The following is a 12,430-nucleotide window of genomic DNA, read 5'->3' on the forward strand; positions in this document are numbered from 1 at the left end:
TACATTGCTGGTGGGACTGAAAATTGGTGCGGCCAATTTGGAAAGCAGTATGGAGATTCCTGGGAAAGCTGGGAATGGAACCACCATTTGACCCAGCTATTGCCCTTCTCGGACTATTCCCTGAAGACCTTAAAAGAGCATACTATAGGGATACTGCTACATCGATGTTCATAGCAGCACAATTCACAATAGCTAGACTGTGGAACCAACTTAGATGCCCTTCAATAGATGAATGGATTAAAAAAATGTGGCATTTATACACAATGGAGTATTACTCAGCACTAAAAAATGACAAAATCATGGCATTTGCAGGGAAATGGATGGCATTAGAGCAGATTATGCTAAGTGAAGCTAGCCAATCCCTAAGAAACAAATGCCAAATGTCTTCTTTGATATAAGGAGAGCAACTAAAAACAGAGCAGGGAGGAAGAGCATGAGAAAAAGATTAACATTAAACTGGGACGAGAGGTGGGAGGGAAAGGGAGAGAGAAGGGAAACTGCATGGAAATGGAAGGAGACCCTCATTGTTATACAAAATTACATATAAGAGGATGTGAGGAGAAAGAGAAAAAAAAACAAGGGAGAGAAATGAATTACAGTAGATGGGGTAGAGAGAGAAGATGGGAGGGGAGGGGGAGGGGGGATGGTAGAGGATAGGAAAGGCAACAGAACACAACAGACACTAGTATGGCAGTATGTAAATACGTGGATGTGTAACCGATGTGATTCTGCAATCTGTATACGGGGTAAAAATGGGAGTTCATAACCCACTTGAATCAAATGTATGAAATATGATATGTCAAGAGCTTTGTAATGTTTTGAACAACCAATAAAAAAAAACTTTTAAAATATTTCTAGATTTTATATACATTCATGTGTATATATAGGTATATATAGCTTTTACCAAAACAAGATGATGTACAATATTCTGTGAACTTTTTCATATATGGTAAGTCTATTAATTCTAGATTATCCATAAAGACTAACTGGCATTCCCTTATTCTTGGAATTTACATTGTGTATAATTTGCCATTTTCATAAACAAAACTACAAATATCAAGTTCTCTTATTGTTAATGAGGCTAAATCCCTTTGATCATTCAGGTTTTGGTGAAGTGTTAAAACTTTTGCCCACTCTTTCTATAGGGCTGATCCTTTTCTCATTGATTTAGTAAGCTCTGTTGTGTTCTCAATATTTTTGATATAAAAGTCTTTGTGGGTTGCATTGCAAATATTTTCCCCCTGTGTGATTCTTTAACATAGTTTTAGGCTTAGCATAAGTTCTTAATTGCAATGTACCATTCTATTTCTTTCAAAAAAATGCCCATAGTCCAATGGAATTGAATTTTATGATAATGATCCAATTTCAATTTTTTTTCTCTGTGAACACCCCATTGCTTAAGCACCAATTACTGAAAATATCAGACACTCCACATTACTCTACAATGCCATCTTTGTTATAAACCAAGTATTCACAGATCTGTCTTTGGACTCTTCTGTTCTATTGGTCTATTTATCTACCTTTCAAGTATTGACTTTGGCCTTTATTTCACCCCTTTATTCCTGGGACTCCAAACACAGATGAAATCTTATTACTGTATCCTTTTTGAGTCTCACCCTTTTCTCCTGTTTAGTATTTTCCAAAAATTTTTCCTCTTCCATGCTCCTCCTTGCATAGCTTCTTCTGAACTATATATTCCAGTTCACTAATGTTCACTTCAGCTTTGTCTAATATACTACTTGCACATTCATTTTAGGTAATTTTACTTTCTGATTCTAAAATTTCTATTTAGTTCTTTTTCAAATCTGTCTTGTTACTTTTTATTATTTCCAACCATTACTTACTATCTTTGCTTTTATTTTTTCAACATAGTAATAAGTATATGTTTCTTTCTGTTTGATAATTCCAGTATCTTAAGACCTTTTTTTGCTGTTTGTGGGTTCTGTTGTTCTTACTGTCGTGTGTATATGTATATACCTTTTTATAAGATGAATACTATATGTAAAAAAGTTATATAATTCATTTTAGGCCTAAGATAAGGATACCTTCTCTTAGAGAGTATGTTGTTTGTTTTGTCTAGAGAGCTGAGGACATTATCAATCTACATATCTTAATACAAGTTTGACACTCAATCCTAGCTGGGCTACTAACAAGACACAAGAAAGGCTAGGTGCTGAGGATGTGGCTCAGTGGCAGAGTGCTTACCTTGCATGCACATGCCCTTGGTAGAAAACAAACAAACAAACAAACAAAAATGTAAAGTTCAGATGAAAATTCATGGGAGGACTGTAATACATATGACTACACCATTTTCGTCCAATGTGTCTGTTTAAAATGGAAAGTAGTTTACTAGAGATCCCACTTTGGGGGACCCTGGACTTTGCATTTTGCTTCAGGAAGCTCACCTTTGAAAACTCTTTATTCTATACTAACAAATGTCCATAGGACACAGCTTGAGTCTACTATCCCAGAAAGTATGGTAATTGTGGAATTTTTTGGCATTTCTTTATAAAAGTTTCATGTTTCTTTTAAAACTCATTCCTAGGCATTCTATGTTTCTGCTTTTCTTATTAATGGAATCATTTCCATTATATTTTCTAATTAATAAGTGACCTCCAGGCTATTAATGTGTATTTATTTACAAGTTTTCATTTGCCTGTTTAATGGTATTAAAAATGTACTTCCAGTATAAATATGCTATTTATGTCTTTTTATATATCAGTTATGCTTTATGTGTTTTTTTTTCTTATATAACTCATGGTATAAGTTCAAAAGATATTTACATAGTTTCTATACTGGTTGGATTAATGATCCAATATCAGCAAAATGACATAATTTACAACTTTAAAGAAGCAACAGAATTCTGACAAACATTAATAGAGTATTGTAAGTTGGTTTATCAGTTAATTTTTAGGTTTCATAGGTAATCACCTGCAAATATTTATAATTTCAATACTTTACTGCAATTTCTATAATTTCCATTGTATATGTTGTTCCACTAAAATAGAAAAGGCTTATCAATTAACATATTCATCTAAAAGGGGTACTTTTCAAATAGACATTTACATAAAAGAATTACAATAACATGAACAATATTATAATAATTTTATTATTTCTTCTTTTATCTTCACACACCTAGGACTTTTCTAATCAAGATAGTATAAGAAATTAAATAAATGACTCTTATAATTTTATAGCAAGGGTCACAAATTCAAATAAATGCCTTCAGAGGCCAAACAAATGTGTGCTACAACTGAGAGTAGCTAAGTAGTTGCAAGTAATCTAAAGGAAGGTACATGGCCATCTAAAGGCACACACTTAAAAAAAATGCAATATGCCAAACAAAATTATTCTACTCAAAAATTTTATAGCTATGTTTATTTACTCATTTATTTTGCTCTACAGATGTAATTATAGGACATTTTAAAATACAATTAAAAGAAAATAACATCCTCTTTTTTAAAATCACCACACATTATCTCTAAAATTAGGATAATTATTAAGATTTAAGAGTTAGTCAATCAAGATTTAAGAGTGTGTAAAATAACCTTTCTGTATATAGTAAGAATTATTAGGAAATTTCATGAAATAAATTAAAAAACATATATTAAAGAAAATTCACAAATAAATATTAAAGAACTTATTATTCTTTTACAATGGTGAACTAAATTTTGAAACGTACATGAGGAATAAAGAACACTGTACTGCAGGGGATCATAATATGCCTTCTTAAAATATGTCTTTTTGGCATAGTGATTATTTTGAACTGAATACAACTTAAAAGAAAATATCTCTAGCCTTGCCTTATTTCCCTAAAAGCAGGAATAACTTTATAAAAGCGAAGATGTCCCTCCTCCCCATCTATCAGGAAGGACAAGGTTGATAATGAAAACAACTTCAGACTCAGAAGAGATGGCACCAAAGGAACATAGATAACACTTACTTACCCCTTCACAAAAATTTATTACCTCTAGAGCCTCAAAGTCCTTTTCCTTTGTCTTGACAATTCTCTACTGTTTATTATCAGTCTTTATTGAAGACTGATAGGTAAACCTGACTTCAAAGTAATCTCTTTAAGAATTATTTATGCCCTAGGTATCTTCCATGTACACATGAGGTATACATGTTAATATACTTCTGTTTTTCTCTTGTTAATCTGTCTTTTCTAAGAGGGCACCATTCCAGCTAAAAACTACAAAGAGATAAAATTATTTTTCCTCCCCTATAGTACTTCCAAAAACTATTCATTTTTTTAAGTCAAACCATTTTCTTAGTTAAGACTTTATCAATTTGCTATCCATCAATTTTTCCTTATTTCCTTCAGAAAATGGAAGTTTCCATTCTTGAAAAAGGCCTAAATATAGTTATTTGAAACTTGGTCTTTTATTTATCCAAATATGTCAAATGTTGAGAATGGCCTCTCTTAAATATTCATGTGTATAGAATACCAATGATTACACTGACTTCTGCATAAAGCTATTAATACTAATAGTTTATTGTGGAATTAAAGATATATTGCTTTTACCATTAGGAAAAAAAGCATTAAATAGTATGATTTAGCAGTGCACTAAGTAAAAAATAAAGTTCAAGTGCAAGTCATTTGTGGATAACAAGTGGAATTTTTAACTTAAAATTTCAAAACTAATGGATCCTGATCTTATGTAATATGTACATGTTGGTTATACAAAACTGATGGTGATATTCAACACACAGGACAAAATAATACTCCTGTCCAATGCTTTGAATATATTCCTGCCAAAAGATTAATCCCTAAATTAACAGGAGATGAGGCCTAATGGTAGATGTATGGGTCATGAGGGCTCTGCCATTACGAATGGATTCATATTCAATGGTTTAAATGGCTTGAGGCTATGAGATGGACTTCTTATACCTCATGTCTTCCTTTTTTTTTTCCCCTTCCATGGGATGATGTACAATTTAGAAGGTCCTTAACAGATATTGATTGTCACCTTGATTTTGAACCTCCCAGCCTCCAGAACTGTGAAAAATTTCAATTCTTTTTAAATTATCCATTCTGGGGTTTTGTTACAGCAACACAGAATAGACTAAGATATGCTGTTCCACACTGTTCTGGCAAAAAATGATAAAACAAAATTTTAGTTTCAAGGTAAAAGTGTTCCTTTTCTCATCTAAACCAAAATGGCTCAAGATTTTAGGAAGAGAAAGGAAACAAAAGAAAAATTATGAAAAATGAACACTTTTAATTTCACAGAAGATTTGAAAACTCCCTGCTCCTACCTCCAAGAGAAGAAATATGATTGATCCCTCCATCTTGCTGGAAATGAAACTGTGGTGCATATGTGGATTTCATCCCTTTCTTGGATGTGAGGCTGACATAAAGACAGTTGTCATACCCAGCAATTGTCACTCCTTCCCCATAGAGAAGCCAACTGTGATTACTGTTTTTCTCACTTGGGTCAAAAGGACTTGTACCAAAAAAAAGATGCATCAAACCCCCATGGAATCTGCAAATGACAATGGCTGGCAAGGAAAGGCATATAAAAATCTCATGTGAGAGGTTTCAGAGAAAGTTTCTAAATGTAAGAAAGTGCCATAGGGCATGTTTTCTTAAATATCTGGATACTTTCTTCCTCTTACCCTTCTGTGAATTATCAATTATCATAAAAGCCTAAAGCTGAGTAGCAAAACTGGCATCAAATGCTACGGGGTATGGTGTCTTTCTAATTGACTTATTTAAGGAAAAAAAGAGCTTAAAAGAGGAAAAGCAAATAACACATTCAATGAACATAATACAAATTGTAGGAAACAACAGCTGTAATGTTGCATTTTAAAGTTGGAATGAGATTATGAACAAAACACAACAGAAGTTAATGGTAAAATTCCAGCTTTTTAATGTAAATGACTTGGAATGATGCTAGTGACTCATTCTGACAATATTAAACTTGGTAAAATAACAAAAAAACAAAGCTAGCTATATAGACTTCTTAGCTAGACATCAAAAGATTTATAAAAGAAATAACAGATAATCTGGACTATCTGACCTCTACTTTTATCAATCCTGGCCATGGCTAACAAACTGACCTACTGAAAAGGCTTCTTTAATTTCTCATCTATTACTGCCACATTAGGTCTTCCCTCCCCAATCAGTGGAACAGTTTTTCCAGTGAAAATCTATTGAAGAATATGTTAACAGAACAGTGAGAAAAAACAGTTTATTACTCTGATATTCATCTTTCAGAAATGTGACAAATGGGTTTAGGTGAATTATATTATTAATCAATATCATTTAGAAAGTTAAGCAAAAACAGTTCAATTTAAAAATCCATTTAAATCCATTCAAGATACCTCTTTATAATTTACTTGAATCAACACTGATGTTATCCCCAAAACAGTCTTCTCCTAACAAACCTCTTACTTCATAATAAAAGTTTCTGATTCTTTCATTATTCAACAGGACTGGACAATTTAGAAGGTCCTTAACAGATATTGAAAACATTTCCAAATCATTTATCTGATAAAAGGATTGTACCCAGAATAAAAAAATAAAATAAAAAACAAAACAAAACAAAAAAAAAAACTCTTGTAACTCCAAATTACCCAATTTAAAATCAGGACTGGGAACTTGTGTAAATCCAGTGGATGCTTCCCAAATTATGTTTCACACAGAGGTTACACTTGATCCCAGCCAAAAGTCCAAAAAGAATTCACACACAGAGGTTAAAAAGTTGGTGCATGTGTGAGAAGGTGGGTAATAAGATTAATGAGGGGTGGAGGGAAGGATTTCATGGTCAAGTAAATTTGGAAATTATTCTTTTTCTGTATTTCTCTGAACATTTTTTCTCTGAGTACACTCATTAACATGTCACCAAACATGAGTAGAGTTTGAAAAATCTTTCCACAATAGATTATTAAATTAAGTTAAAAAAATCTAATTGCCTGCAAGGCACAATGCCGACAAGGCAGCAATAAGCACAAAACAACTAATTAGGAAATGTAGACATAATGCTGGTATGCTCACCTAAGTGTGTTGAAGAGCTAAATTAATAGTCACTCAACAGGTGTGCTGCTGACAGGTTTTTGCATAACCTTGAAGATCTTTAAAAATGCAGAATCTCAGCCTCCTTCCCCAAATTACTAAATTCCAATTGTGGAAACTATAACAAGTTCCCCCACATAATTCATATGCATAAGAGAAGCACTAATCAACAACAAAAGTTGTCATACTTTTTCTGGAAAAGGCCAGTTAATATTTTAAATTTCATAGGCAATGGGGTCTTTTTTGAAACTACACAACTATGTCATTTATCCAAATGATAAGAATCACTTATTAGAGAGAGAATCTGTTCCTACATCTAAGACAGGGTTTCAAATATACATGAAGAAAAAAAAAAAAAGACAAATGAAAGAGGACATAGACAACTCAGCAATTAAAATGGAGTTTTTTTTTAATAACTTCCTCTTAGTACTGATAGAATTAGACAGAAAATTAGCAAGGATATAGATTCATGAACACCACTACCAATCAACACTACCAAAGATATAGATACATGATCAAGCTGATATTTATAGCACACTCTGCCCAACAACATAGCACCCATTCTTCTCAAGTGAAGATGGAATAAAACATATGCAAACTAAGTTCTCCAACCATATGGAAATTAGAAATTAGCAATATGAAGAAATGTGGGAAATCCACAAATATTTGGCTATCTCACAATAAAATTATAAATAACTCATGAGTCAAAGAAGAAAATCCAAAGGAAATTAGAAAATATCTTATGAGACAGCATAGTATTAGTAAATGTAACAAAATAGCTCAAAAGTAAAATCTTACATTTTTATCTAATTGATTTTGGATAAAGATGCTAAAGCAATTCAAGAGGGGAAAAGTTCATCTTTTCAAGAAACAATCCACATTTTAAAAAATGGATCATATACCCAAATATAAAAGCTAAAACAATAGAAGAAAATAGTTCTGGAAGAAAATACAGAAGAAAAATCTTTGTGACCCATGGTTGGGCAAAGATTTCTTAGATATTAAAAGCATAATCTATAAAAGAGTTGATAAATTTGACTTTATAAGGTTAAAAATGTTTACTCTTCAAAAAGCATCATTAAGACAAATAAATAAGCCACAGGAAGAAAACATTTCCAAATCATTTATCTGATAAAAGGATTGTACCCAGAATATATTAAAAAATTCTTGTAACTCCAAATTACCCAATTTAAAAATGATCAAAAGATTTGAAAACTACTTCAATAACCAAGTTAAGTAAATGGCTAATACACAATTAAAAGATGTTCATCAGTTATTAAGACACATATAAATAAAAACCACAATGAGGTAACCCTCCACACCTAATTTGAGGGACTTTCTAAAATCAATTTTAAGAGTAAAAATGGAAGGTAAGAATCTGAAAATTGATTCTCTTAAAATTATTTTTGCTGCCATACTTCTTAGAAAGCTTTTATGTACTTCCAATGGTACACATGTTTGAAAACCACTGGTATGAAGAAGGAGGAAGAGGAGAAGGAGGGGAGGGGGATGAGGAGGGAGAAGAAGAATCTGGTGACCAAGAAAGTATTTGGCTAATAGGATTTAATGACCTGGAAAAGCATTCTCCATGAATGAAGCTGACCTGAAAAGAAAAAGTAGTTAAGGCTAGGAAGGAGAAGGCAAATTCTTCCTTTGGTTTTTCTGATATCATCATAATTCTGACAGTCTTTAGCCCTGGCAAATAGAGCAAAGTGAGGAAGATATCCTCAGGCAACATCCATAATGTTTTCATCATTTGGATGACTCCCATGTAGGTGTCCTGCTGTAACCCATACTGACTAGAAAACACTATGCCCAGGCAAGTGTCCATATCTCCCTTTAACACTCATATCTAGAAATCAAGCTGCAGGAAGAAACTGGTCCAAAGCAAAGAACCGCACCTAGCAGAAGTGACCTTTCTTTATGCTCCACACACCAGCCTGAAGTAGTCAAATTATAGCATTTGTCACACATAATGATAAATATTTGTTTACCTGCCAGTCCCTTCCCCCTCCCATTACAGACTGTTCCTTCTTTGAGGACACAGACATCTTGAGATCTTCAACACCTATCATAGTACATGGCATATAGTGCAGAGTCAATAAACTCACAGAAAAGACTGGGTTGGTTAATACTGTAGATATAATGTCCAACTGCACAATTTAAATGTCTACAAGGACCTTTGTAAAACATTTTGGAGGCAACAAATATATTGTAAAACACATTTTTCTTCCTTAAGGGAAGTCTCTAATCTATAATTAAGAACCTCATATGGTGTTATATATCTAATCCCCTTTTATATAGAATCTTCATAGAAATGGCTATATATAAAAGAAATATGCTGTCGTGAGACCAAAGGATTAGACAGAAGGTAGGTAACTGATATGCTCTGTCTGGCTTTCAGTTTCTATAGGTAAAATGAAAAAAAAAAAACAAAAAAACAAAAAAAACTCCTCAAATGCTAGTTTTCTAGAGTTCTTTAATTATGAGTGTTTCCACAATGATAAATCATGATGTAGGCAGCATATCACATACTGAATATTCCTAACATTTTGTTACCTCATCACTAGAGATCAAACTAAATTATCCTGTCAAAATGCATTCAGTGATTCAATTCCATGAACAAAATTAAATAAGCACAAAATAAAAATCTCCTTTTGAAATCAGAAATTTGACCTGATTGATTTCAACTGTTGAACCTTGCATTTTATCACATATCATAGACATTGGACATAATTAAAACACATAAACTTACCTGCCAGGAAACTGCTCCCAAAATCGCTGTTGCAAGAAGACTGAAAAAAACTAACTGCTCTGAAATTAAGCAAAAATGACGCATCCCTTTGGATGCCATGATTCTATCAAGACTATTGTTATCTGTCCTGTGGGTAAAATATACTTTATGGCAGTCATTTAATTTCGTATGGAATCCCCAGAGAGTTAAGAGAAAAATAATATGGCAAATCATCCAGAAAATTCCAAAAATGGAAAAGCCTGGTATTACAAAATACCAGAGATGGGTGTCTCTAAGTTTAAATGCTGAAAGAATGAAAAATGTCAGCTCAATCATTCCAGTGAAAACAACTGAAAGTCTTCTGCAAATTCTTCCCCGGTACAAAAAGGGTTTCCACCTTTCAGTTACTGAAAGTCCACTAAAATAAATGTCGAGGAAAGGATCAGTTATCAGACAAATAAAAAAACATGCAAAAGCAATTGGATTTTGGGGAGTTTCCAATGAGGAAAAAAATAACAATACTGCAAAAATAACTAAGTTTGGAATAGCTAGGAAAGACTTCATTCTCAGGTCTGTAATCAGCATGGCCAAAGCTACAACAAGTAAAATGACACTCAGAGACTTCTCTACCAACATAGTTGTGCTGGCAATGGCAAATCCAACAAGTTCCAGAAATTCTACTGTGGTTAGCAAGGTGGGTCGATGACGGACATAACCAGAAATTCTCTCCACCAAAGCACATAATATCCTTAATACTATGGAAGTTAGAAGCAAATATTTGGTTGATTCTTCTTTCACATCATTTTTAAAGGATGAATTATCAAGAAAACATAGAAGACCAAGCAAGAACCCAAACCAAAGATTGGAGAGACTTAAACTTGCTGCTTCCATTGAAAAATAATAGTAGAGTATGCTGGCAATTCCAAGAACAAAAAGACCAAGAATAAAAATTACCAAAATTAAGGAATTTGCTGTTTTTTCCCATCTTACATAAAGACCTAAACATATAGCAACTAGTAAGTTGATTCTGGCTAAATAGCCAAGATATCTCACTGAGGAATGCATGTTCACTTCTCTATTTACTTCTTCCAGTCTTGTCATTGCTAAATAAAGACAATGACTAAAGCAGTAACGCAGTGATTTACACATGTAATCTGACAATTTAGGCTTTTTTCCCACGTTACAAAAATTAGTTTCTTGTATTTCATCCAACAAATCCAAGGTATCCGCAACTCCTATTTCAACATTTTCTCAGGTAGAGGTTTTGTTTGTGGTGATCTAAAAAGAAAAAAAAATTCAAAGTTAATTTTATATAATATTTTATGCCATCTTCCTTATACAATAAATAAGCACTTATAAGTATAAAATAAAGGATTTCTGAAATCCATTTTAAAACCTGATTTGCATAAATCTTAATTGATAACAGTTTCTGGCTTAAACACTCTGCAATTTATCCAAAGGAAAGGGCTTGCTTCATACTTATTTTGCTAAAAATGCATGATTAAATCACCATCAATGGAGTCTCCTTCCAGAAATGGTGAAAAATTCACCTAATCCATTCTTTTAGCTTAGATTGTGGCACACGGCTTTTCACAATAACTAGCTAGTCAACTCTTAAATGGAATGAAGGACTTCATCATTACCTCTAATTTGAAAAGCACCAGCATACAGTAATAGCAACCATTACTACCTACCTAAAATCCCCTGCCTTTCTGCAAGGCAGCTCTAAAATACTATAAAATCTTACTTCTTATATTGTTTAATAAACTTAGTAGAAATAAATTTTAACTGTATTAAGTTATTCGGTCCCTAAAGGTGAGCCATAATTATCCCTGTAGTTTTACCTCTACTAAACTACCTTGGTTATTCCAAATCTAAATACTATCTCTTTAGCAAATCAATTCCTGAATTCCCTAGTCAAAACTAAAAAACTGAAATGGCGACCAATAGCCATTAAAAAATAAAGAACTATTTCAATTTTACTTCCAAAAAAATAAGTTATAGGGCTGGGGATATTGCTCAGTTGGTAGAGTGCTTGTCTGGCATGAACAAGGCCATAGGTTCAATCTCTAGCACCACCACCAAAAAAAAAGGTCACTACATCTATTATTTGCTGGAGGATCCAGAAAGTCAAACTTAAGTGATCCCACAAGTTGCACCTAAAATATTATAGGAGTAAAAAATAATGATAATGTAAACATCTACTAGATAATTCCATCAAAAGTTTCTAGTATACTGCTTCAGAAGAACTAATCTACTTTAATGGATTATAGTCACAATATTCAAGATTTCAGATATTTAAAAATAACTGAGTATGTTGCTCAGTGGTAGATTATTTGCTTAGCATGTACAAGGAGACCCTGGGTTCCATCTCCAATGCTGCAAAAAGGGGGTTGGGCAACCAGCTTGTGATCAGCTTATTTATACTTTCTTAATAGCAATACACTAAAGACCCAGTGGAAACATAAAATAACATGGAATTAACCCTTAAATAACCACTTGGCTGGAGAAGAAGGTTAGTGAAATAACCTTAGGGTCTCTGGGAGGTTCTAAGTATTATTATCAATTCTACTTCTATATGTTTAACAAGCATATTTTTTATATATATATATATATATATATATATATATATATATATATATATATATATATATATATATATATATATATATATATAT

General features: G+C 32.6%; 1 protein-coding gene across 1 annotated transcript in view; it reads right to left on the reverse strand.

The window, feature by feature from the left end:
* Window positions 1–11,032, reverse strand: part of Tmem168 (transmembrane protein 168) — a 21,971-nt gene extending 10,939 nt beyond the window's left edge. Inside the window, exon 1 of the mRNA XM_015488262.2 lies at window positions 9,774–11,032. Coding sequence (XP_015343748.1) covers window positions 9,774–10,901 — 1,128 coding nt within the window. The 5' untranslated portion in view covers window positions 10,902–11,032. The remainder of the gene's footprint in view (window positions 1–9,773) is intronic.
* Between the last annotated feature and the right edge of the window lie 1,398 nt (window positions 11,033–12,430).

This window comes from Marmota marmota, unplaced genomic scaffold (genome assembly GCF_001458135.2).
Source record: "Marmota marmota marmota unplaced genomic scaffold, marMar, whole genome shotgun sequence".
Taxonomy (NCBI): domain Eukaryota; kingdom Metazoa; phylum Chordata; class Mammalia; order Rodentia; family Sciuridae; genus Marmota; species Marmota marmota.